The sequence below is a fragment of the Prinia subflava genome, chromosome 35 (assembly GCF_021018805.1).
Source record: "Prinia subflava isolate CZ2003 ecotype Zambia chromosome 35, Cam_Psub_1.2, whole genome shotgun sequence".
NCBI lineage: Eukaryota > Metazoa > Chordata > Aves > Passeriformes > Cisticolidae > Prinia > Prinia subflava.
The window spans coordinates 251,748-274,626 of NC_086281.1; the positions used below are offsets into that span (position 1 = coordinate 251,748).

Below are 22,879 nucleotides of genomic sequence, written 5' to 3' on the forward strand. Positions count from 1 at the left end.
AACTCATCCTTTGCTGAAAAATCCCTGGAAAACCCCTACAGCCCAACTCATGGGCTGTCAAAGTTTCCCTGTCTTCCCAAAGTGATCATTTTTTTCTCTCAGAGGGGGAAAATAAAGAAACTTGACGGAGATTTTTGGCGTATTTTGGGTATTCTGGCGTTTTCATGAGGCTGTCTTGCAAGACCCAAATGGGTAGCTCAGTTCAATGCCTTTTCCAAGAGTTTTTTCCAGTGTATTCCAACATAAGCAAAGAACTACCTTGAAATCCTCTCACAGGCAAAGCTTTTGGATTTTGGGGATGAATCCTCCTCAAGAACTCCCAAATCACCCCAAGTCACCAGGAAGATCCATGAGGGGACTCAGAGCCTCCTCCTGATGGGAGAAGGGGGTGCGGGGTGGGAATTTAATCCTCTGGGTAGTGTCTGAAAGGTGATGCCGGCACATTCCTGCAGAATTGATGAAGGCCTGGAGCCAGCAGGGCCGGGACAGAGACCCAGCGCTGGCTGCAGGGAGGTAAGGAAGGAGCAGAGGGGACTCGAGGCCACATTTTCCCTTTTTTTGAGTCTTTCTGACCCCTCAACCCCATGAATCCCCCCCATTCTGGCCCTCAGGGACGTCATTGGGAGCTGCGCGCTGGGGGACACGCGCTGGAGGATCCCTGGAGGCAGCAAGAGACACCTGAGTGGCACCAGGAGCCACGGGAGCCCCACCTGAGGGGCCTCTGGAGCTGCAGAGGAGCCACCTGAGGGTCCCTGTATGGAGACCCCCACAGCGCTGCCCGCCCTGGACCTGGACAGAGCCGTGGCCACGGCGTTCGTGGTGCTGCTGGGGCTTTTCCTGCTGGCCATGACCGTGCGCTGCGCCCGCCTCGTGGTGGATCCCTACAGCGCCATCCCCACCTCCACCTGGGAGGAGGAGCCCATCAACTGACCCCAAACCCCGCCGGGACCCCCAAACCCCACCGGGACCCCCAAACCCCCCAGGGTGCTCCAAGGAGCCCCAGCAGAACCCCCCAAACCTCGCCGGGACCCCCAAACCGCCCAGGGTGCTCCAAGGAGCCCCAGCAGAACCCCCCAGCACCGCCGGGCCCGTTATCTCAGCGCTGCCGGTACCCCCCCGTGCCCCGCGGGACCCCCTTCCCCCAGCACCCCCCATTTCCCCCATCGCCCCCGTGCTGCAAACGCCCCCGGGCCGGCGGTTGAAGGCGCGTTACGGGCCCGGTAAGGCTCGTTCTGGGGCCCGGTAAGGCCCGTTCTGGGGCCCGGTAAGGCTCGTTCTGGGGCCCGGTAAGGCTCGTTCTGGGGCCCGGTAAGGCCCGTTCTGGGGCCCGGTAAGGCTCGTTACGGGCCCGGTAACGGCTCCAACGGCCCCGAACCGCCGCGGGGCTCCGGGGCCGCCCGGGCAACAACCGCGCCCGGCCCGGTGCCTGCGGCTGGAACTGCGCTCTGCCCGGGGACGGCGGCGATCCCCGATCCCCGGTTCCGGAGGGATTTATTCCCGATCCCACAGGGATTTATTCCCGGTTCCGGGGGGATTTATTCCCGATCCCACAGGAATTTATTCCTGATCTCACAGGGATTTATTCCCGATCCCACAGGGATTTATTCCCGGGTCCGGAGGGATTTATTCCCGGTTCCGGAGGGATTTATTCCCGATCCCACAGGAATTTATTCCCGGGTCCGGAGGGATTCATTCCCGGTTCCGGAGGGATTTATTCCCGATCCCACAGGGATTTATTCCCGGGTCCGGGGGGATTTATTCCCGGGTCCGGGGGGATTTATTCCCGATCCCACAGGAATTCATTCCCGGTTCCGGAGGGATTTATTCCCGATCTCGGAGGGATTTATTCCCGGTTCCGGAGGGATTTATTCCCGATCCCACAGGGATTCATTCCCGGTTCCGGAGGGATTCATTCCCGGTTCCGGAGGGATTTATTCCCGATCCCACAGGAATTCATTCCCGGTTCCGGAGGGATTTATTCCCGATCCCACAGGAATTCATTCCCGGTTCCGGAGGGATTTATTCCCGATCCCACAGGGATTTATTCCCGATCCCACAGGAATCCATTCCCGGATTTCGGGGATTTTCCCCCGCCAGGGGGCGGCAGCGCGGGCGGCGCGCGCAGGAAGTGACGTCACGCGGGGCCGGTCGCGCGCGCCAGGTTCCGCTCCGGTTCCGCTCCGGTTCCCGGGACCGGCGGCGTGAGTGAGGCGGGGGCGCCGGGGCTGAGGGGAACGGGGACCCTGCGAGGGTCTGTGAGCGGTTGGGAGGGACGGAGTGGGCTGGGAGAGGATGGGGGGGACCCGGTGTGGGGTACGGAGGGGACCGGGGGGGCTCTGAGGGGACCGAGGGGGCTGTGAGGGGACGGAGGGGGCTGTGAGGGGACCGGAGGGGCTGTGAGGGGACCGAGGGGGGCTCTGAGGGGACCGGGGGGGCTGTGAGGGGACCGGGGGGGCTCTGAGGGGACCGGGGGGGCTCTGAGGGGACCGGGGGGGCTGTGGGGACCGGGGGGGGCTCTGAGGGGACCGGGGGGGGCTCTGAGGGGACCGGGGGAGCTGTGAGGGGACCGGGGGGCTCTGAGGGGACATTGAGGCAGGGGGATGAGGGGAAGGTGGGGCAGCTCCCAGGGCCCCCCTCCCTTCCCTCGCCAGCCTCCCCTAACTCCCCTCACCTGTCGCACCCTCAGGTGCGGCAGAGATGGATTCCCCGGACATGAAAGAGCTGCAGGAGGAGGTGATGGATGACCTGGGGATCTCCTTGGAGGAGCTCCAGGAAATCATCGACAAAGAAGTGGAGAACTCGGAGTGGGTGAAGCAGCGCAAGCAGCAGCTGGAGGAGCTGGAGGAGTGCATGAGGCACAAGGAGGAGGAGGTGGCCCACGTTGACCAGCTCATTGACGATGCCATGAGGTGCGTGGGGCTGCAGCGAGCTGGGATTGCGAGCAGGGGACGTGGGGCCCCTCAGGGCAGACCCACGGCGTGGGTGGAGGGACACTGGCACTTCCCCAAGGCTACAGACCCCTCCTGTGGATTTGGGGGGCACAGCCGGTCTCCTCCCTCCCCCAGGGCCATCGACAAGTGCGAGACGCTGGCCAAGGAGCTGTACTCCATGATGGGGCTGCAGTACCGCGACAGCAGCTCGGAGGACGAGGCGCCGGCGCCCGCGGAGGTGATCGAGATCGCCGACGAGGAGGACGACGACGTCCTGAGCGTGGACTCGGGCTGGAAGCGCAGTTCAGTGTCCGCAGCAGGGCCGGGGCTGGGAGGAGGGAATGCTCTCGGGCAGCATCTGCCACATCCTGTTGGCGTTCTGGAATTCCTGGAGTCCCTGACTGGGATTTTCCCCTTTTCCCGCCTGCCTCGCTGTTGTGCCCCTCGAATGGTCCCACGTTAGGAAAGGTGGCTGAGGAAAAGCCTCGTTTGGGTGGATTTCCTGGCAGGGATTTGGGATGGACGCTTTTCCTTGTTCTGCCTTCTTTCTGTGATTTAATTAGGATGGATTTTTTTCCCACAAGAAAGGTTTTAAAACGCTGTTTTCTCTTCACTCACAGGCAGCAGCAGTCCCAGAATCTCCAGGGATCAGAGTCTGGTGAGTGGGGAGGCCCTGGGCAGGGATGTTCCCTCACGTGGGGTTTTCCTGAGACACAGCACTGTGTTGGGAATGCCACAAGTTTCTCCATGTTTCCCTTCTCTCCCCTCCAGCTGCGGGAAGCAATGGTTGCCATGAGGAAATCTGCCCGGGACGTTGCGAAATTCATGGATGCTGTGAACAAGAAGACGAACTTGCAGGAGGCACAGAAAGGTGTGGGAGCTTCCAGGGGCTGCGTGCCCTGGGCCTTTTCTTCCCCAAATGGGAGAACAGTGACCCACTTTCCCTGCTGGAAATCTCCACTCATTTTATTGATGCCAAGTTGATATTTTAATTTAGGGTATATTGATGATGAGTTCCTGCTCTTTTTTCAAGGTGTTTCCATTCAGTAAAAAGGAGGCAGTTGGGCTGCCTGAGGGGAAGGAAAGCAGGAATTCCTCTTCCAGAAGTGTTCTTCCAGCTGTGTGCCAAGAAGGGAGCTTTGGGTGGTTTAGAACTGACCTTCTGCTGTTTTTCCTTGGTAGATGCACAACCCCCTCAGGAACCTCCTGGCACTGTCCAGCCTGTCACTGTCCCTGCAGCCCCTGGCAATGATCTCAACACTGATGGGGACCTCAAAGTGGGCATGAGGATTTTGGGGAAAAAAAGAACCAAGACATGGCACAAGGGGACGTTGATTGCCATCCAGACGGTTGGTATGTGCCAGGCATGGGGCTTTCCTGGGATTTTGGGTAGGAAACCTGGATTAAAAGGTGTCAGAGCAGCTGATGTCACCTGCAGAGGACTGTGGGAGCAACACACCTCCACTGCTTCACCCTCCAAATTAAATCCTGAAAGGCTTTTAAAGTGAATTCTGTGTTAATTCTGCACAAACGATGTCAGAGCGACCCGGAGTGTTGGAATTCCAGTGTGAAATCACGCAGCTTTTGTTTATTTTCCTGTTTGTTTATCTTCTGTTTGCCTTAAAATGTTTTTCCAGGTGCTGGCAAGAAATACAAAGTGAAATTTGATAATAAAGGAAAGAGTTTGCTCTCGGGCAACCACATTGCCTACGATTACCACCCGTCTGCTGAGAGGCACCACGTGGGCAGGAGGGTGGTGGCCAGGTACAAGGATGGCAACCAGATTTGGCTCTATGCTGGGATCGTGGCTGAGACCCCCAACCTCAAGAATAAAGACAGGTATTCCTTGTTCCCCACGGTCACGTGCCCCCATCTCTGGTTTATTTGTTTTGTTTTAGGCAAAAAAAAAAAAAAGGTTTCTTTGAATACGCTTCAGGTGCTGAGTTGTGCCCTCCCCAGGAATGCTATTCTGACTTTCTTCATCCTTCTTATCTCTGAAGCTCAGGGTGGATCTTCCACTCTTGCTCCTGGCCCCGAGTCAGGAATTAGATCTGCTAATTTATTCAAATTACCACCCAAATGTTGAGTCTGGGCCCCTTGAGGCGTGAAACAGTGGGAGGAAATGGGAGTCCTGGGAGGGTGGAGTGGCAGCAATGCTGCCAGAGCTCTCCAGGAGGAGAAAGCAGGTTTGGAGCAGCTTTTTTGGGAATAAAGAAGGGGCAGGGTTGCTCTGATCTTTTAAGATAAAGGCTCGTCATCTTCCTGAAGAGATTGATAAAGGATTTAATCCACCTAGATCCGATGTAAATTGTGTTGGATTTTATCTTACCTGTGTTTAATAACCGAAAATGAGCTGAGTTTGATACTCAAATTATGACTTTTCTCCTGGCTGTGATCTGATCCTTCATCCTGCAGCTTTTGTACAGCTCCAGGGCCTGGAATGTTTCTCAGTGGCACTGAGTGGGTGCCTTATCCATCTTCCCTGCAGAAACCAGGAGCCTTTAATCCTTTCCCTTCCTTTATCTCCCTTTCCTGGGGCGCAGAGGGGAAGGGCCTGGCAGGGAGCTGTGCTGTGTGAGCAGCCGTGGGGAGCACAGGGAGCACCTGGAGCTCTCCATTCTGTGCTCACCTGGGACTGGGATGTGTCCAGGAGGAGCAGGAGAGGTTCTCCACTTCCATTCCAGGGTGTTCTCCTCAGCTCCTGTCCCTAATTCCCGTTTGTCTCCCAGGTTCCTGATCTTCTTCGACGACGGCTACGCGTCGTACGTGAAGGAGTGGGAGCTGTACCCGGTCTGCCGGCCACGTGAGTGATCCCTGTCCCTGCAGAGCTTTGGGTCTTTGGAAGGGCCTGGGCCCAAAAACGGCCCTGTCCCTGCTGGTGCTGAGCCTGGAGACATCTGAAGTCCTGGTTTATTGCCAGGGCAGGCTCAGGGTGCCCCACCACCAACACTCCGGCCCTCGGGATCACCCCTTGGTTGACCTTAGTAAAAATGCACCTAGGGTATCCTAAAAAAGAGAATTAAATGTTTTCTCTGTTTTGTGCTATTCCCTTTCTGCCCCGCGGCCCTTTCCAAACAGTGAAAAAGGCCTGGGAAGACATTGAGGACGTTTCCTGTCGGGATTTCATTGAGGAGTACATCACTGCCTACCCCAACCGGCCCATGGTGCTGCTCAAGAGTGGGCAGCTGATCAAAACCGAGTGGGAAGGCACCTGGTGGAAATCCAGAGTGGAGGAAGTGGATGGGAGTCTGGTGAAAATCCTTTTCCTGGTAGGAATTTCCCTTTTCCCATTAGGATTAAATTTGAGGCGGGGGATCTGATCAGCTTTGTTTTCCTTACTAATCATGGAAATATTGAGGTTGGAAAAACCTCTGAGGTCTTGGAGCCTGAGGCCCATGTGCCCAAGTGCCACATCCTCGGGGATTTTGGACAGTTCCAGGGACAGTGACTCCACCACTGCCCTGGTCAGCCTGCCAGGGCATGAACACCCTCTCCAGGAAAAGAAAATTCCCTAATACTCTATTAGAGGGTATTACACAAACAATACATAAACCACGGCGTGGTTCTGCTGTACTCACCGTTGTCTCCTTGTGCTCTCCCTGTGTTTCCTTGCAGGAAGCTCTTCCCATGGGAACTGTGAGCTCTTCCTTCTCGTTCCCACAAGAGGACAGACGCTGTGAGTGGATTTACCGGGGCTCCACTCGCCTCGAGCCCATGTTCAGCATGAAAACTTCCACAGCTTCCACCCAGGAGAAGAAGCAGAGTGGGCAAGCCAGGACTCGTCCCAACGTTGGTTGGTGGCATCTTTTGGTTTCGTTTAGATCCTGGGATTTAACTGGAGGGTGGGTTGGCTTTGGTGGATTCTTTTGCAGAACTCCTGGAGATTTCAGGTTTCCAGGTTTTGGGTTTTTTTCTTCTGACAGGAGATTTTAGAGCAAGTCTTTTCACCTGGCACAGGAGATTTAGATTTCCAGGGTTTTCCTCCTCTGGCATAGGAGATTTAGATTTCCAGTGGGATTTTTCTCCTGGAATAATGCTGCAAAACCAAACTGCACTTGGGTGAAGTGACCAGAATTTCTGGGGGAGCTGCTGTGCTCCAGGCTTGGCAGTGACCCACCGTCAATCCCAAATCCCTCTGCTTTGGTTCCTTCCAGGCACACGTCAGGGTTCTGGGGCCCGTACAGCCAACTTGGGACAACATTAGGGACTTTTCCTGTTGACTCCTTGCTTTTTCACCTTTCCCACCAGGTGCTGTGAGGAGCAAGGGCCCTGTGGTCCAGTACACGCAGGATTTGGCAGGAGCTGGTCCCCAGTACAAGGCTCCAGAGCCGCCGCCAGCTGCACGTCCTGCGTCTCCTCAGCCCGTGGAGATGGAGTGAGTACCAGAGCCACACCTTCCACCTCTCTGCTTCTCTCCAGCGCTCAGCTCTCTCAGGCACCACCTCTTCTGTGCAGAGGAATCCTCAGCTGCAGGTTTCCTCCGTGGCTTTAGTCGTGATTTTGGGGGAATACTCCTCCCTAAAGCTGCTGGATGAGTAACTGGGGGCGGGAGCTGAGAGCCAACACTCCCCAAGCCAAATATTCCTCCTCAGGGCTAAAGCTTCGCTCTTGCCTTTCCCAATTAGACCTTTGCCCCTTCTCTTGCCCAAATCTGAATTGCTCCCTCGTGTCACTGATCCAGGCACTGGCCCCCGGCTGCCTTGTGTCCCTCCACTTGGACTGACCTGCTCGCTGACCTCGCTGGGAATTCGGGATCAGTGGTGGGTCCTGGTGGGCACGGAGCAGCCCCCGGCCCAGCCGCTGCCAGGGGCCCAAGGGGGACAATCCCGGAGCCGCAGGCTGCAGGAGGCCTGGAGGAAGGAGGAGCTCGGCCTGCTGATGAAGGGAGCGTGTTGGAGGACACCAGGGGCACCTGGGAATGCGCTGGGTGACACTTTAGGGGAGGGAGAGGCTCTCCCGGCTCATTTTTGCCAGCTCTGTGGATTTCCCATCTGGATTTGTGCCAGCACATCTCCTGCTGTGACTGTGCCCTGCTGGTGGGGCTGAGGGAGGCAGGACGTGTCCCAGGTGTGAGCAGCCTGTGCAGGAGGTCAATCTTCACACCTGCTCTCCAGGTGTAGCAGCAGCTCAAACCCCACCTGCCCTAGCCAGGGGCCTTGGGGGCTCCTCTCCAAGCAGCAGTGCAATGTAACCCAGTTTACCCCTGGGAACGCTCCCTCTGTGCTGCTCTGAGCAGGGGTTGGGAGTGGAAGCCACAAGAACTTCACCTTTTCCATAACCCCGGAGAGATCCTGGATGCTGGAGGAGGTCCTGGAAGGGACGGCTGGGCCCCCACCCCTGCAGGCCCCCCTGGGCTGGGCCTGGGGCACCCCAGGACCACGGGCAGTGTCACGACATGAAGACGACCAAGCTGGACTTGCAGCCCCATCTGTCACCTCTGAATCCTTTCCTATTGAGGCCTTGCAGTGCTTACAAGGAGTTTTTTCCCTCTCCCCACAGAGGGCTTGGCTTTAGGATGTGGATTTTGTGCAGCTGCTTCCCTGCCCTGAAATCCAAACTGCCCCTGAGCAGGGGCAGGGGACAGTGCAGGCCTGGCCGTGTCCGTGCTGGTCCTAGGGACTCTGTGGGGGTCAAACACTTGGATTTCAGATTATTAAAACCAAGAACAGTCTCCTCACTCTGGTGTTTTGTTTCCCCTGAGGAATGCTTGGATCTCTTCCCCCTCTTTGTCAGTGTTGTCACCAGTTCTGACTGTTTCAGGCCCATTTCTCCTCCTGCTCTTTTTGAGATGTGTTTGAACACTTTGCTTTCAGGCAGCTGTTGGCAGAAACCCTCATCCCTTGCTGCTCTCTGTCTCCTTCCTTTCTCCCCAGTAGTTTCACTGTTCTTCCTCTTCAGCAGCTGGTTTGGGGTGATTTTCTGTTTTATTGATGTCAATGGGTTGAAAACCTCCTGGAAGAGTTTGGAAACCTGCAGTTGATTGAAAACCCCTGAAACGGGTTGAGAACCTGTGATTTTGGAGCCCCTGCCAGCTCTTTCATCAGGGATGTTGCTACATTCCCTTGCACAATCTTACCTTGTTCCTCAGTCCTTGCAAGAGAACGCTCTGGATTTGTTCCTCCCACTCAGGCACGGCTGAGCCTCTGGAAACTCTGGTTTCTGATAATCCTGGGGTTTCTTCATGGCCTGGTTTGTCCAGCTGTCTGGGATTAAGGCCTTGGCCATCCTCGTTAGCTTTGCCTCATTTCAAAATCAGAAGTCACTTGGAGCTGCAGTTCTGAAATTCAGAGTGGTCGTGGGACTGCTGTAGCAGAAATAGCCAGGAATGGGCTGATTTTCACACTGATTAGGAAAAAACCACTGCTGGGATTCTTCTGGGTTTCTGAATTCAATGGGGCAGCGTTATTTTGATGTTATTTTGATTCCCACGTTGCTTTTCCATGTTCCAAATGAGCTTTTTCTTCCCTCCTGCAGGTGCTCGGACACGCAGCAGGCGCAGGGCAGGAAGCAGGTGGCCAAGAAGAGCACGGCCTTCCGCCCCGGCTCCGTGGGCTCCGGCCACTCGTCCCCGTCCTCCCCTGTCCTTGGGGACCCCCCGGCAGCCGGGAGAGCCCTTCCAGCCCTGCAGCACCGGTGAGCAGAGCTGGGGACACCTCTGAGTGCTCCCATCTGGGGCGTTGGGACACGTGTGGGGCCTGTGTGTGCCGGCGGGTTTCTGGTGGGGTTTCAGCAGCTCAAATCGTGGAATCCATGGGGCTGGAAAAGCCTCTGAGCTCGTGGAGTCCCTCCAGCACTGCCACCACTGAGCCGTGTCCCCAAGTGCCACAGCCACTGGTGTTTAGAGCACCTACAGGCACGGCAGCTTCACCGCCTTCCAGTGCCTGTCCACTCACTGCTGGTCACACCGTGGCCAGTCTGAGCCAGGTGCTGTGGCCCCCCTGGGCCCACCTGTGCTGTGCCCAGCCTCCTCCCACCTGCACAGCTCCTCCTTAACCTTAACCTTAACCTTAACCCTCTCCTGTCCCCGCAGCATCCCTGGCAGCAGCAGCGGCGGCGGCGGCGGCCCCTCGCAGCCCTTCCACGGCATGCTGGACCGCGTCCCCAGCGAGCCGTCCTACCGCGCCCCCCTCGAGCGCCTCTTCTACCTGCCCCACGTGTGCAGCTACACCTGCCTGTCGCGGGTGCGGCCCCTGCGCAGCGACCAGTACCGCAGCCGCAACCCGCTGCTGATCCCGCTGCTCTACGACTTCCGGCGCATGACGGCGCGGCGCCGCGTCAACCGCAAGATGGGATTCCACGTGCTCTACAAGACGCCCTGCGGGCTGTGCCTGCGCTCCATGCACGAGATCGAGCGCTACCTCTTCGAGACGGACTGCGACTTCCTCTTCCTGGAGATGTTCTGCCTGGACCCCTACGTGCTGGTGGACCGCAAGTTCCAGCCCTACAAGCCCTACTACTACATCGCCGACATCACCAAGGGCAAGGAGGACGTGCCGCTGTCGTGCGTCAACGAGATCGACAGCACGCCGCCGCCGCAGGTGGCCTACAGCAAGGAGAGGATCCCCGGCAAGGGCGTCTACATCAACACCAGCTGGGAGTTCCTCGTGGGCTGCGACTGCAAGGACGGCTGCAGGGACAAGTAGGTGGCTGCTCCTGGGCGAGGGGACAGCGCTGGGGCTGTGAGGAACACCCCCAGGTGGATCTGCCCTGGGATTTGAGGCCATGCGGGGCAGTCCATTGCAGGTTTCGTGGTTTGGGTTGGAAAAGACATTAAAAATCACCCAGCTCCAGCTCCTGACGTGGGCAGGGACGCCTGCTACTCTCCCACGTTGCTCCAAGCCTCATCCAGCCTGGCCTTGGACACATCCAGGGATGAGAAATCCGCAACTTCTCTCGATTTGATTCCAAGTCAATCCCTTTGTGCCCATCTCTGCTTAAATGTGATTTTTTTCCTGTCTCCAGACTGATGTGGGCAGTGTAACTGGTGGGTTTTCCTGTGTCTCTGCAGATCCAGGTGTGCCTGTCACCAGCTGACCATCCAGGCCAGCGGCTGCACCCCCGGAGGGCAAATCAACCCCAACTCGGGCTACCAGCACAAGCGGCTGGAGGAATGTCTCCCCACAGGGTGAGCACAGCCCTCACAGGCACCAGCCCGGCTCCACGGAGGGGGGATTGATCCTGGGGGTACCAGATGTGACCCCGGCCTCTGGTCTTGGTTCTTCTGCCAGCTGTGGAATGGTTTGGGTTGGAAGGGGCCTCGAGGATCACCCAGAGCACGGGCAGAGGCACCACCCATGAGCCAGGGTTGCTCCAGGCCTGGTCCCCAGGGATCCCTGTGCATCCCCCAGCACTGCCAGCAGCCACAGCCTTTGGGATGTTTCCTGATCCTGGAATTTGTCACCCTTCTCCTCTCTTGCAGCGTTTACGAGTGCAACAAGAGGTGCAAGTGCAACGTGAACATGTGCACGAACCGCCTGGTGCAGCACGGGCTGCAGGTGCGGCTGCAGCTCTTCAAGACCCAGAACAAGGGCTGGGGCATTCGCTGCCTCGACGACATCGCCAAGGGCTCCTTCGTCTGCATCTACGCAGGTGGGAGCTCAAACCTGCTCTGTGCAAAGCCACGGGTGGGAGTGGGGCTGGGACACAGGGAAAAGGGCCTGGAGAACGCCTCAGGAAGCTGGGAGGGCTCATCCTGAAGTAAAGGGGGCTCAGCGGGGCCTTTTGGCTCTCTCCAATGCCATGGGGAGGTTTAAGTTGGACATTCAGGAAGATTTCTTCCTGGGAAGGGTGGTCAGGGTGGCACAGGCTGCCCAGGGGGTGATGGGGTCACTGCTGCTGGAAGTGCTCAGAAGCAGGTGGATGTGGGCTCTGTGGTGGCCTTGGCAGTGCTGGGGAGAACAGCTGGACTCAGCAGCTCTTCCAGCCTCAACGATTCCACGATTCCAAGCTCAGCAGAGGGGTCTGAAGCTCCTGCCGTGGCTGTTTGGGGGACTGGAGGGTGAGAGCTGAGTGATGAGCTTACCCAGCGCTGGCACAGGACACTGCAGAACCCTCATGGTGGCAGTGCCAATGTCACAAGGCGTCCCCCAGGCTGTCCTTGAGGTCACCCAACCCCCAGCCCTGCTTCCTCTGCTCAGCAGCCCGGCCGGGCCCGGCACAGCCCACGGGATGCAGAAGTTGCAGGGGTTGCGTTGGCCCTGGAGCCGCCCACGGGCACAGCCAGAGCTGCTCCCTCTGCCCTGCCAGCCCTTCCAAGGCTCTGCTGGAGCTGCTCTGGAGAGATTTCTGGGCTGAGAACCTTGATTTTAGCTCAGCCACAAGCTTCAGTGTTTTGTTACTTCAAGAGGCAGGGTTGTGTTGTCCTTTTGCAGCCCAGCTTTGGAATAAAACGGTGTCATCCCTGTTCTCTCCTCCTTTGGAGAGGATAAAATCGAATGTCACCCCAAAAAACTCACCCTTGGTTTTCTGCCCCCCAGGGAAAATCCTCACGGACGACTTTGCTGACAAAGAGGGGCTGGAGATGGGCGATGAGTACTTTGCCAACCTGGACCACATCGAGAGCGTGGAGAACTTCAAGGAGGGCTACGAGAGCGACGCCAAGTGCTCGTCGGACAACAGCGGCGTGGACCTCAAGGACGACGACGACAACGAGAACACGGGCACGGAGGAGCTGGAGGAGTCCAACGAGGACAGCTCCGACGACAACTTCTGCAAGGACGAGAGCTTCAGCACGAGCTCGGTGCTGCGCAGCTACGCCACGCGCCGGCAGACGCGCGGCCAGCGCGACCCCGCCGAGCCGGCGCCCAAGGAGGCGGCGCTGCCGCGGCCCCTGGGCCACGACGAGCCCGCCACGGCCGCCCCCTGCAAGCTGCCCGCGTCCGAGGAGACCTCCAAGAACAAAGTGGCCTCGTGGCTGAGCTCCAACAGCGTGGCCGAGAGCTTCCAGGACAGCGACAGCGCCTCGTCCTTCAGGACGGGCGAGGGGGGAGAGGCCAAGGCTGTGAAGATGGAGATCCCCGCCGAGAGGGAGAAGGGCTGCGCTCCCGCGCCGGGAGATCTCAACGGGGAGGCAAAGCCAGCCAAGAAGGAGGTGAGGGGGAGATGGGGGAAGACTTAAAGGCAGGGATGTGCTGCTGCTCCAGTGGCTTTTCTCCCTGTACAGCACGTGCAGGGGGCTGTGGGGCTCTGGGGTGTCCCTGTGCTCAGCTCCCCTGGCTTCTCTGGTGGGACAGGGAGGAGCTTTTCCCCTCCCAGGGAGCGAGTTTGTGGCACAAGAGGCTACAGAAGTCTCTTGATGCAAGCAGAGGTGAACATCCTCCTGCTGGGGACCTGAGGGACACGGCTGGGGACGGCAGGGACATGGAGGTGGTCCCTGTCCATCCCCTGCTCCAGGGAGGGCACTTGGAGTCCCCCAGGGAGGGGCATCTCCATGCTGGGTGTCACAGCATGGGGACAGTGTCACTCCTGGGCTGGCATTTTGGGGAACGAATCCATAGAGAGGCTGGTGAGCGCTCAGGAAGGGACAGATCCCAATCTTGTGTGCTTCTCCCCTCTGCAGGAACCCGAAGAACCAACCAGAATTCCTGGGTAAGATCCCTTCAATGGTGTTTTCCTGTCCCGTGGACAGTTTCCCCGGGAGCCCGGGCGTGACCCGCTCTTGTCCCGCCCCGCAGGCTGAGCGGGCTGGGGAGGAGGTACGGCTACAACCCGTGTCCCCCCAAGCTGGACGGGATCCGCCGGCCCCTGAGCGGCTCCGCGCTGCTGCAGAGCCGCCGGCGCTCGCTGGGCCTGCCGCCCCTGGAGGTGAGCGGGGCCCTACTGTGGGTTATCTTCTGCCTTCAGTTCCCAGCTGAGCACGGGGGTTGTGGCTGTGGTTTCCTGGAGGGCAGCTGATTTCCTTTGGAATTTGGGGGTCTTTTGTGGATCTGAACAATCAAGTGTGGAATTTGGGTTGGATTTGGCACCTTGGTTTGCACACCTGGGACCCGTTGTTTGGCAGAGCCATCCTGGGGAACAATCCTTGGTTTTGGGGGTCTTCTCCCTTCCTTTGGAGCATCAATGCTCCAGGATCTCAAGCAGAACTCAGCAGCCCCCCAAAATCCCACAGGTATTTCAAACATTGGCCTGTGGGATCTGGTAGGAATCCCCTTCTGAAGGGTGTCCTGGAGCAGGGGGGATGAGGTGGAGGAGAGCCCCGTGTTCCTGGGGAGGAGGGAGGCGTGGGGGCACTCCAGGAGCTGCTCCTGCCCCCAGGACGTGCTGACGCTGTCGAGCAGTACCGACAGCGACGAGGAGAACAGGGCAGGGCAGGCCCCGGGCACCACCAACGACAGCGACGACATCCAGACCATTTCCTCGGGATCCGAGGAGGAGGAAGGGGAGGACAAGAAGAATCAGTCATCCGGCTCAGGTGAGGGGGAGGACCAGGGCTGAGGGCGAGGAGTTTTGGTTGGAAAGCACCAGGAAGGGCTCGTGAGGCCACAGCAGCTGCTCCTGCCGTGTCTGACTGCTGAGGCTGGAACCTTGCCCACGTGTTTGGCAGGACAAAACCGCAAAATGCGCTCCTCAAAACCAGATATTTTTGGGTATTGCAAGAAAAAGCAACAGTGAGGCTTACGGCGGGTGTGCAGGCTGGGCTGGGCTGGTCCCAGGAGCCGTCCTGGAGCGCTCTGAGGGGAGCAGGGCCGGGGGCAGCGCTGCCCCGGGCTCCTCTTCTGGAAGGTTCCCTCTCACGGCAGGCCCCGTGAAGAGACAGGTGGCAGTGAAATCCACGCGGGGCTTCGCCCTCAAGTCCACGCACGGCATCGCCATCAAGGCGACGCCGCTGGCGGCGGCCGACAAGGGCGAGAGCGCGGGGCCGGTGCGGCGCAGCACGCGGCAGTTCTACGACGGCGAGGAGAACTGCTACATCATCGACGCCAAGCTCGAGGGCAACCTGGGCCGCTACCTCAACGTGAGTGGGGCCCGGGGGCGCCTCGGGGCCCGGCCTGCGCCCGGCGGGGCTGGAAACGGGGGAAGAGCAGGGTCGGGAGGATGAGGCACCCTCCCGGGTGGAACAGCGGCTGCTGCGGGAGCAGGGGTGGCCCCGTCAGTCCTTCCAGAGCCCGGCACCTCTGAGTGTGGATCTTGTGACTCAGCCCGGGCGGGCAGCCTGTTCCAGCAGGATTCCGCTGGATGCGGCGGGCGAACCAGGAATGCTGCTTGTTTATAAAGGCCGTGCTCAGTGCTGCCAGCTCGGCCTCCCTGCCCGGGCAGCAGCTCAGGCTCCTTCCTGTTGCCATTACAGCACAGCTGCACCCCAAACCTCTTTGTGCAGAACGTCTTCGTGGACACCCACGACCTTCGCTTCCCCTGGGTCGCCTTCTTCGCCAGCAAGTGAGTGCTGAGGGCAGGGAGGGGCTGAGGGTTCCTGGGCTTTTGTGGCTCCGTGGCCAGGGCTGGGTGCTCCCTGCTCCTGGAGTTCCCCCATTCCCAGTTTCCCATCATTGCTGTGCAGAGAAAGCCTCGGTGTCAGGTGAAATCCCCTCTCTTCTGCTGGGGATCCTGGCGTGATTTCCACCAGTTTCAGACCTTCCCAAAGGGCACGGAGCAGCCGATTTCCCTTCTTGTTTTAGTCCCAAATCTTTGAGTTGTGGTGAATCCCTGCTGCGTGCCCCTGCTCCTCATGGGAATGATTTATCAGGGAACTTGGTCCCCTTCTCCCTGGCTGCCTCAGCCTCGTCCTGGAGCTCTCACATGGCAGCGCAGCTTCCTCCTACCCTGCACTTTCTCCTCCTCTCTGGAATAGTCTTCCCCGCCCATCCCGTGTGGTTTTTCCCTCCCAGGCGGATCCGAGCTGGCACGGAGCTGACCTGGGATTACAACTACGAGGTGGGCAGCGTGGAGGGCAAGGAGCTGCTGTGCTGCTGCGGGGCCATCGACTGCCGGGGCCGCCTGCTCTGAGCCCCTGCTCCCCCAGGACCCCCCTCTGCAGAGGCCTGGTGCTCACTTTCCCTCAGTGAGGGTAAAGTTTCTTCTCAAGAGGTTCTCAGTTCTTCCATTCGCCTGGAAACCACAGATGGACATGGAGCAGGGCAGACCCGGGCTGTGCTGGGGGTGATTCCCAGCCCTGGGCTTCTCCCACCTTCCAGAAGCTCCAGTTATCCCACAAGGCAAAGGCTCCCTCAGGGAAGGAGCTTTTCCTGCTCTCTTCCAGCTTTCCACCAAATTCAAGGCACAAACCTCATTTTTCCAGCAGCAAGCACTTCCTCAGTATTCCCAGGAAGTGCTTCCCAGTTGGGACTGAGGCCTTGAAAGTGGGAGGGAGGATGGTGGAAGAAATCCGTGGAAGACTGGACCAATCAGGATTTATAGAGTTCAAGTGAAAAAAGACAAAAAGTAAGTTTATCTGTGTTCACCTGTGAGCTGTTTTAAAGAATCTTTTAGTTGCTAAAAAGCAATAAAAGTGTGTTTTTCTATTAAAAAACCCCTACCCTGACCTTGAGACACAAAGAAGCCTGAAGAAGCAGGGCTGAACCCCTGCCCTCGTTCCTGTGGGGTTTGCAGGAAAAATGCCAGAGGTGGATGGGCCCAGCCTAAGGGATAAGGAGCTCCCACATTTTCACCTTTCCTTGACCTTTCCTCAAAACAAACACTCCTTAAACCCTCCAGCTGGGAAAATGACAGGGAAACAGGTTGGGTTTTTCTTGTGGAAGCAGCTCCGGTGCCTGTCCCTGTCCCTGTCCCTGCAGGGAGGCGGCAGCTGGGACAGCCCCGGACGGGCTCTGGGCACCGGGCAGGGCAGGGAGGAACCGGGCACGGATCCAGAGGGAAAATCAAAATCACCGGGGTCTGACAGCCACGCACAGCCCCAGGTGTGGGGCTCGGGTTCCTTTTCTGTTTGCAGGGTGGGGGAAGGCACCGGGCAGATCCAAAGGGTTCAAAAAACCACCCTGGGAACAGAATGAAAGAGGTGAAGTTTGACAAACTGGGATCAAATCTCACATTATTGACGTGGAAAACCCCAATCTGGGGGTGGTGGAGCCAGTTCCAACCATCCCACCCCCCACAGCCAACACCAGCCCAGCTCAACGCAGCCCTGAACAAGGGAGGCCTGTTGGGTTTTTTCCTGCTAAATAACCTTTTTTTCCTTTGTAAAATAAAACCTTTCTGGGGCCTCCTGGAGCTCCAGTTCCATCCCGAGTGTCCACCTGAATGGAGGCTTTGTCATCCCAGCGGGGCCGCAGCTCCTCAGGGAACCCAAACCCCTGCTCCAGCCTGGGGTTGAAGACTTGGAGAACTTTAAGGAGAAAAAAGAAAATATAAAAGCCGTCAAAATCCTCAACTCTGCCCATTTTTAGCACTGCCTAAAGGATCTATGCCAAAATAACCCCCCACCCCAGGGCCCTTGTGCCACTCACAGAATATGCCCAAATCCTGTATTTTTTTTTACCCAAGTTTATTAGTTTAACTTCTAATATATTTAACCTTTTATTTATTTTTTTTTAAAAAACAAGAACAACAAAACACGTTTTGGTCTGACATTGGTTAATGGTCCTTTTCCCCCCACCCCTCCGTGCTGGGAGGTCTCACAGCATCCCGGGGGATGCAGGAGACAGAGCCAAGCCCGGCTCCTTCTGTCTTCCAAATAAATAGAAAGAAAAGGAAAAAAAAAAAAAAAAAAAGAAAAATCAGTTGGAAATTTATCCTGTTACAGCTGGGAGAGGCCACGGAGAGGGAGAGACTCAAAATCCATTTACCGAAGAGAAATGAGAGGATTAAACTCTGTGAGACACAAGGAGTGACTCAGCCCCGCAGCTTCCTTCCCCCAAGTACTTCCATAGTGTCATCCCATCATTTAGGCACCGAAACACCCAGGAATCCCCTGCTCCTCCCTCCCGTGCGGCGGAGCAGGGGCTGAGCCGGCTTTTCCAGCCGGACACGGGCCAGGGAAAGGGGCTTTTCCCCTCCCCCGGCGAAGGAATGGTTGGGAAATGAGGAATAACAGAGCCCGGCAGGGGCCGGGGCCGAGCTCTCGGCCAGAGCCAATCCCAGGGGCTGCGGGGCGGGACGGAGCCGCCCCGGCGCGGCCCCCGCCGGCCCCGGGACCCGCGGTGGGTTAAGGCAGCAGGTGAGAGGTGGAAGGGCACCAGCGGTGAGTGTGAGGCAGAGCCCGGCGGGCGCTCGGGCCCGGCGTGGGGCGGCCGGAGGGGCCGGGCCGGCGGCAGGAGGTGGCAGCTCTCGGGTCCGGGGCACTCAGTCGGTTTTGCGGTGGTTGTTGTTGAGGACAGGGTGGCCATTGGAGAGGGGCCCGTTCTTGGCCACCTCCTCCTCCTCCTCGGAGTTGTCCGTCTCCTCACGGTCACTCCGCTCATCCTCCACCACCTGCGGGCACAGGGAAAAGGGGGTTGAGCCAGCAGCTCCCACTCTCCTGCCGTGCCTCAGTTTCCCCACTGCAACCGCAGCAGTTCCTCCCCACCGAGGACCCTCCGGGATCGGGGGAGCCAAGGCCAGTCAGGATCCAGGACCTGGGGGTGTCCCCTGCAAAGCCCCGTCCTCATCCACCCCAGGTGGGTCCCACGGTGTCCCCACGGGCCGGGTCCCCTCTCACCTTTCCAGTTATGAACTTCTGGGCCATGCGGATGATGAGGTAGGCCCAGAAGATGTGCAGCGACTGCAGCACCACCATCATGAAGTTGAAGAAGTAGTACCCGAAGAAGGCGGGGTAGAGATCCAGCGGGTAAAACACCGTGCAGTGCATGATCCTGCCAGGAAGAGCCGCTCCCGTCACGGGCAGAACCAGCGTCCCACCCCCCTGAGCTCCCCCAGCCCTGCCTCAGTTTCCCCCGCTCCCCCGGGGCTCACCAGAAGGGCAGGATGACCAGGCGGGTGATGATGAAGACAGCGGCGAAGACGATGAAGATGTTGTTGCAGGTGTTCCTCCACCCGGCGTAGTTGAACATCTTGGCAGACTGGGGGGAACAGGAGGTGAGGGGGGCACGGGGCACGGGACGGGGACGCGGTGACAGCGGGGAGGGGACACCAACCTCCAGCAGATAATCCGAGGAGTCGTGCAGGGCCATGATGAGCGTCCCGGCGCGGATGTAGTTGGCGAACCAGGAGAAGCTGATGAGGATGATGGTGGCCACGTGGTGGATGATTTGCTCTTTGAAGTCCTGTGCCCAAAGCAAGGGGAGCCCAGCAAAGGGGGGGTTACAGCGGCCCAATCCCACCCACGGCAAACCCAGCCCACGCCCCTGCGTGTCCCCACAGCCTCCCAGCTGCTCCCGCCCACCCGAGGGTGAAGAAAACCCTGCCCAGATGTCCCCTCGTGTCCCCACACCCTCACAGCTGCTCCCGCCCACCCGAGGGTGAAGAAAACCCTGCCCGGATGTCCCCGCGTGTCCCCACACCCTCACAGCTGCTCCCTCCTGCCCGAGGGTGAAGAAAACCCTGCCCAGATGTCCCCGCGTGTCCCCACAGCCTCCCAGAGCCCCCACCTTGCGCTTGACGTCGGAGGCGATGCTGAAGAGCAGGGACCAGTAGAAGGAGAGCTCGATCATGTAGTACCAGTACTGGGAGGGCAGCATGCTCTGGGGGCAAGGCACAGGTTGGGGGAGCCCTCAGTGTCCCCCAGAGGGGTTTGGTCCCCTTCTGTGGGTGCCAGCCGGGTGCCCTGGGGACCCCCAAGCCCCCAGGGGTGCCAGGAGACCCTCTGGCAGTTCCCCCTGTGATCCTGGAGCTCAGGAGGAGCCGTGGGCTGGCAGCTGGGACGGGATCCATGCTCACCTGGATGGGGTATCCCTTCCACACCTCCCGGAGGTCGTAGAACCAGGGTTTCTGCGGGGTGGGGAGGGGGAGACACCGAGTCAGAGGGGCCGGGGGGGGCCAGGGGAGCTCAGGGGAGGGGGCAATACTCACATCCACTATGACAGCCATGCCAGCAATGAAAGCAATAAGGTAAAAGGTGAATCTCCAACTGGAAAAAGGAAGCAGACGTTCCTCAGACGGGCACCGGGGAGCAGGAGGGAGGAGGACGGACCCACCGGCCCCGGACCCCGCGTCTCCCACCCCCAGGCAGCTCCCAGAGCCCCCCAGGGTGGGGAGGGGGTCTCACCTGGCCTCCCGGAATTTCTTGAGCAGGCTGGGCCGGTCCTGGTTGCGGCGGCGGCGGAACCAGCGCTCGACCTGGCGCACGGTGCAGCCGCTCTTCTTGGAGAGCATCTCCACGTCGGCCTGGGGACACCAGGACAGCCCCACGGTGTCACACAGCCCCGGCCCCGCCACCCTCACCCCCCACAGGCACCTCTGGGGAGCCCCCAGCCCTCACCTGCTTGGGGTGTTTGGTGGTGGCAGCATAAAACTTCTCCAGCACCGCATTGGGGGTGGCTTTTAACCGCACCTTCTCCTTGACATTCAGGAGCCCGGCCAGGGGGGTGGCCACGTACCTGGGGACAGAGTTGGGGACATAAACGTCCCCATTTCTGTCATCCCCCTGGATGATGTGGCCCCATCAAAGCCACCCAGGGACCCACAACCACTCAATGCCTCGGTCTCCCCGTCCTGCTGCGCCTTCTCCGGGGTGGGTTTTGCCCCAGGGGAGCCCCCGGGTCCCTCAGTCACGGGCTGTCCCCACTGGGCTGAAGGGCGTCCCCCCCTCTCTGCCATCCCAACAAAGCCGGGTCTGTTCCCATTGTTTGCCCAACAAATCCTTCCCTGAACGCCCGGTGAGGGCGGGGGATGCACAAAGCCCTGTTTGTGTGGGGAGAGGGGAGCACGGGGGTTTGTGGGGGGATCAGGACCCCCGGGGGGCCACGGGCACCCCCAGCCAGGCTGAGCCCAGGGTGCCCCATCCCAGGGCTCAGGGAGAGCAGGGTCAGGGGCTCAGGATCCGTGCCCACCCCCAGGGAAGGGACTCACGTCTCAAAGAGGTGCCGGACAACGAGGAAGAGGAAGGCCAGGGGGAGGGTGATGTACAGGTCAGAGGCTTTGGCATATACTCGCCCATCCCGGTCCTCCAGGTCAGCCCAGGTGAGGTTTGCCGGGAGCCAGAGCCGTTCCCACCAAAAATAGCTGTACAAGGTCTGAAACATGCTGGGGGAAGGAGAGGGGGAGAGGTGAGGGGGGCATCTCTGAGGAGATCCCAGCCCGGCCTGCTCCCACCCCCCTGCTGCCCCGGGCACCCCGATCTCCACCTCGGCTCCCACGGAGGCCCCGGTGAAATCCCTGCTGGAGCGGCCGGGCTCGGGCCCCGAGGGACTTTGCTCCCTGCAGCCCGGAGGTCACAGGGTGATCATTAACAGGGACCCAGTCCTGCCTCCGAGCGGGGCCCTGCAGCCGGCCCGAGGGAAGAGCCGGGCTCCCGCCTCCAGCCCCCGCACCGGGACGGCGACCCCGGCACGGCAGCGGGAGGAGGAGGAGGAGGAGGAGGAGAAGCCCCCGGTTTCCCTCCCGAGGGCTGTGTGCGCATCCCGCGGCTGACCCAAACCCAGCTCCGGGTGGGAGATGGAGCCCACCGCCACCGTGCCGAGGGCAGGCACAGCACCGGGCGGGATTAGGGATTTGCTGGCGGCACAATGAGCACCTTTGTGCTTTAAAAAGGCTCCGGGCGGGAGCAGGGGAGCGGGGCCGGCGCATCCCGGCCGGGTTTGGGGAGCCCCGCGGGGTCGGGATGGGGTCGGCTGCGATCCCAGCCCCGGGCAGGGAATCCCCGGCGCGGCGCCTGTGGCGAGGGCCGGGGCGGCTCCGCTGCGCTGCGGGAGGAAGAGGAACCACCGTGGCCGCTTTCGCAAGGGCGGGCGGGAGGGAGGTGCCGCAATTCCCGGCTCCCGGGGCTGCGCCGCGGGCAGGTAACGGGAGGGGAGCGTGGGAGCAGCGGGTGAGGCCGCGGTCAGGGCCGGCAGCGCCTCCTGCCCCGGGGCCCCGGCGGCACCGCGCCAGCCCCGGCACCGCGGGCGGAGGGAGGGGGTCCCCGCCAGGCCGGACCCCTCCCCAGGGGGAGATTTTAGGGGCGATCGCGCTGGGAACGGAAGAACTCCCGACGTTTTTAAGTCGTGGACAGACGAACGGGGCCGGGAGGGCTCCGGGCCCGGGGGCTGCGCGCCCTGCCCGGGCCGGGGGGCGGCGACCCCGGCGGGGCCCGAGGCCGCTCTGCGCCCCCGGGGGGCCCCGCCTCGGCCCGGCCCCGCCCGCGCAGCCCCGGGGGGCCCCGCCGGACCCCGGCCGAGGGCGGCGGGGCCCGGGATGGCTCCGGTGCGCGCCCAACGCCCGCAGAGAGGCCGGGCCGCGGCCCTGGCGCGGGGGGGCGAGCGGGAACCATCCCGCGGGCGGCCCCTCCCGGAGCGGGGAGGCCCCGCGGGCTCCCGCTGCCCCCCGGCCGCCGCCGCTGCCCCCCCGCCGCCGCTGCCCCCCGGCCGCCGCCGCCGCCCTCACCCGCAGCCGCCGCCGGAGCCCTCACGGAGCCGCCGCTCGCGCCCTCCGTCCCGCGCGCGCCCCGCGCCAGGCAGCGGCGGCAGTGACGTCACCGCAACCCGGGAGTGACGTCACCGCAACGCCGCGGGGAGCGGCGCCCGCCGTGGGGCGGGGCGGGCCCAGGCCTGAGCAATCGACCGCCGAGGCGGGATCGGTGCGCCCCCTACGGACCTCGGGGTGCCCCATATACACCCCCATAGACAGCCCTGTGTGTGCCCTGTGTGCCCCATATACACCCCCATAGACAGCCCTGTGTGTGCCTCATATACATCCCCATAGACAGCCCTGTGTGTGCCCTGTGTGCCCATAGACAGCCCTGTGTGTGCCCTGTGCGCCCCATATACACCCCCATAGACAGCCCCTGTGTGTGCCCTGTGCGCCCCATATACACCCCCATAGACAGCCCTGTGTGCGCCCCATATACACCCCCATAGACAGCCCTGTGTGTGCCCCACACACCCCATATACACATCCTACACCCGCCTGTGTGTGTGCCCCAC

The 22,879-nt window shown here is 60.4% G+C and overlaps 3 protein-coding genes across 4 annotated transcripts; 2 read left to right on the forward strand and 1 right to left on the reverse strand.

The window, feature by feature from the left end:
- The first annotated feature begins 177 nt into the window (after window positions 1-177).
- Window positions 178-1,026, forward strand: CTXND2 (cortexin domain containing 2). Its single transcript, XM_063421250.1, has one exon. It carries the CDS (start codon window positions 757-759, stop codon window positions 928-930), a length of 174 nt encoding a protein of 57 aa, XP_063277320.1. The 5' UTR covers window positions 178-756; the 3' UTR covers window positions 931-1,026.
- Window positions 1,027-2,054: 1,028 nt separating this feature from the next.
- Window positions 2,055-17,599, forward strand: SETDB1 (SET domain bifurcated histone lysine methyltransferase 1). 2 transcript variants are annotated; one of them, XM_063421098.1, is made up of 22 exons: window positions 2,056-2,201; window positions 2,687-2,909; window positions 3,066-3,232; window positions 3,551-3,588; window positions 3,702-3,801; window positions 4,113-4,283; window positions 4,568-4,769; window positions 5,660-5,733; window positions 6,009-6,199; window positions 6,546-6,723; window positions 7,179-7,305; window positions 9,405-9,563; window positions 9,961-10,569; window positions 10,939-11,055; window positions 11,350-11,519; window positions 12,407-13,020; window positions 13,489-13,517; window positions 13,604-13,733; window positions 14,184-14,340; window positions 14,669-14,883; window positions 15,217-15,305; window positions 15,755-17,599. In XM_063421098.1, the coding sequence occupies exons 2-22, from the start codon at window positions 2,698-2,700 to the stop codon at window positions 15,870-15,872; spliced, it is 3,867 nt and encodes a 1,288-aa protein (XP_063277168.1). In that variant the 5' UTR covers window positions 2,056-2,201; window positions 2,687-2,697; the 3' UTR covers window positions 15,873-17,599. The 2 variants fall into 2 exon arrangements, with proteins under 2 accessions (XP_063277169.1, XP_063277168.1); XM_063421099.1 differs by lacking the exons at window positions 9,405-9,563; window positions 9,961-10,569; window positions 10,939-11,055; ... (6 more) ...; window positions 15,217-15,305; window positions 15,755-17,599 and adding an exon at window positions 7,612-9,321 and having other exon boundaries at window positions 2,055-2,201.
- CERS2 (ceramide synthase 2) lies at window positions 17,387-22,499 on the reverse strand. Its single transcript, XM_063421103.1, has 11 exons — window positions 22,341-22,499; window positions 20,829-21,002; window positions 20,239-20,356; window positions 20,026-20,144; window positions 19,830-19,887; window positions 19,698-19,748; window positions 19,409-19,501; window positions 18,956-19,084; window positions 18,774-18,880; window positions 18,520-18,673; window positions 17,387-18,293 (listed from the first exon to the last, which is right to left on the reverse strand). Exons 2-11 carry the CDS (start codon window positions 20,999-21,001, stop codon window positions 18,165-18,167), a joined length of 1,131 nt encoding a protein of 376 aa, XP_063277173.1. The 5' UTR covers window position 21,002; window positions 22,341-22,499; the 3' UTR covers window positions 17,387-18,164.
- Between the last annotated feature and the right edge of the window lie 380 nt (window positions 22,500-22,879).

Excerpts from the sequence above, each read along its gene's own strand:
- CTXND2 (XM_063421250.1), top strand. The coding sequence starts at position 757 with ATGGAGACCCCCACAGCGCTGCCCGCCCTGGACCTGGACAGAGCCGTG.
- SETDB1 (XM_063421098.1), top strand. The coding sequence starts at position 2,698 with ATGGATTCCCCGGACATGAAAGAGCTGCAGGAGGAGGTGATGGATGAC. Across the intron at positions 7,306-9,404 it reads CCTCAGCCCGTGGAGATGGA|GTGCTCGGACACGCAGCAGG; the intron begins GTGAGTACCAGA and ends TCCCTCCTGCAG. Across the intron at positions 11,520-12,406 it reads CTTCGTCTGCATCTACGCAG|GGAAAATCCTCACGGACGAC; the intron begins GTGGGAGCTCAA and ends TCTGCCCCCCAG.
- CERS2 (XM_063421103.1), bottom strand. The coding sequence starts at position 21,001 with ATGTTTCAGACCTTGTACAGCTATTTTTGGTGGGAACGGCTCTGGCTC. Across the intron at positions 19,749-19,829 it reads GCATGGCTGTCATAGTGGAT|AAACCCTGGTTCTACGACCT; the intron begins GTGAGTATTGCC and ends CCCACCCCGCAG. Across the intron at positions 18,674-18,773 it reads CTGGTCATCCTGCCCTTCTG|GATCATGCACTGCACGGTGT; the intron begins GTGAGCCCCGGG and ends TCTTCCTGGCAG.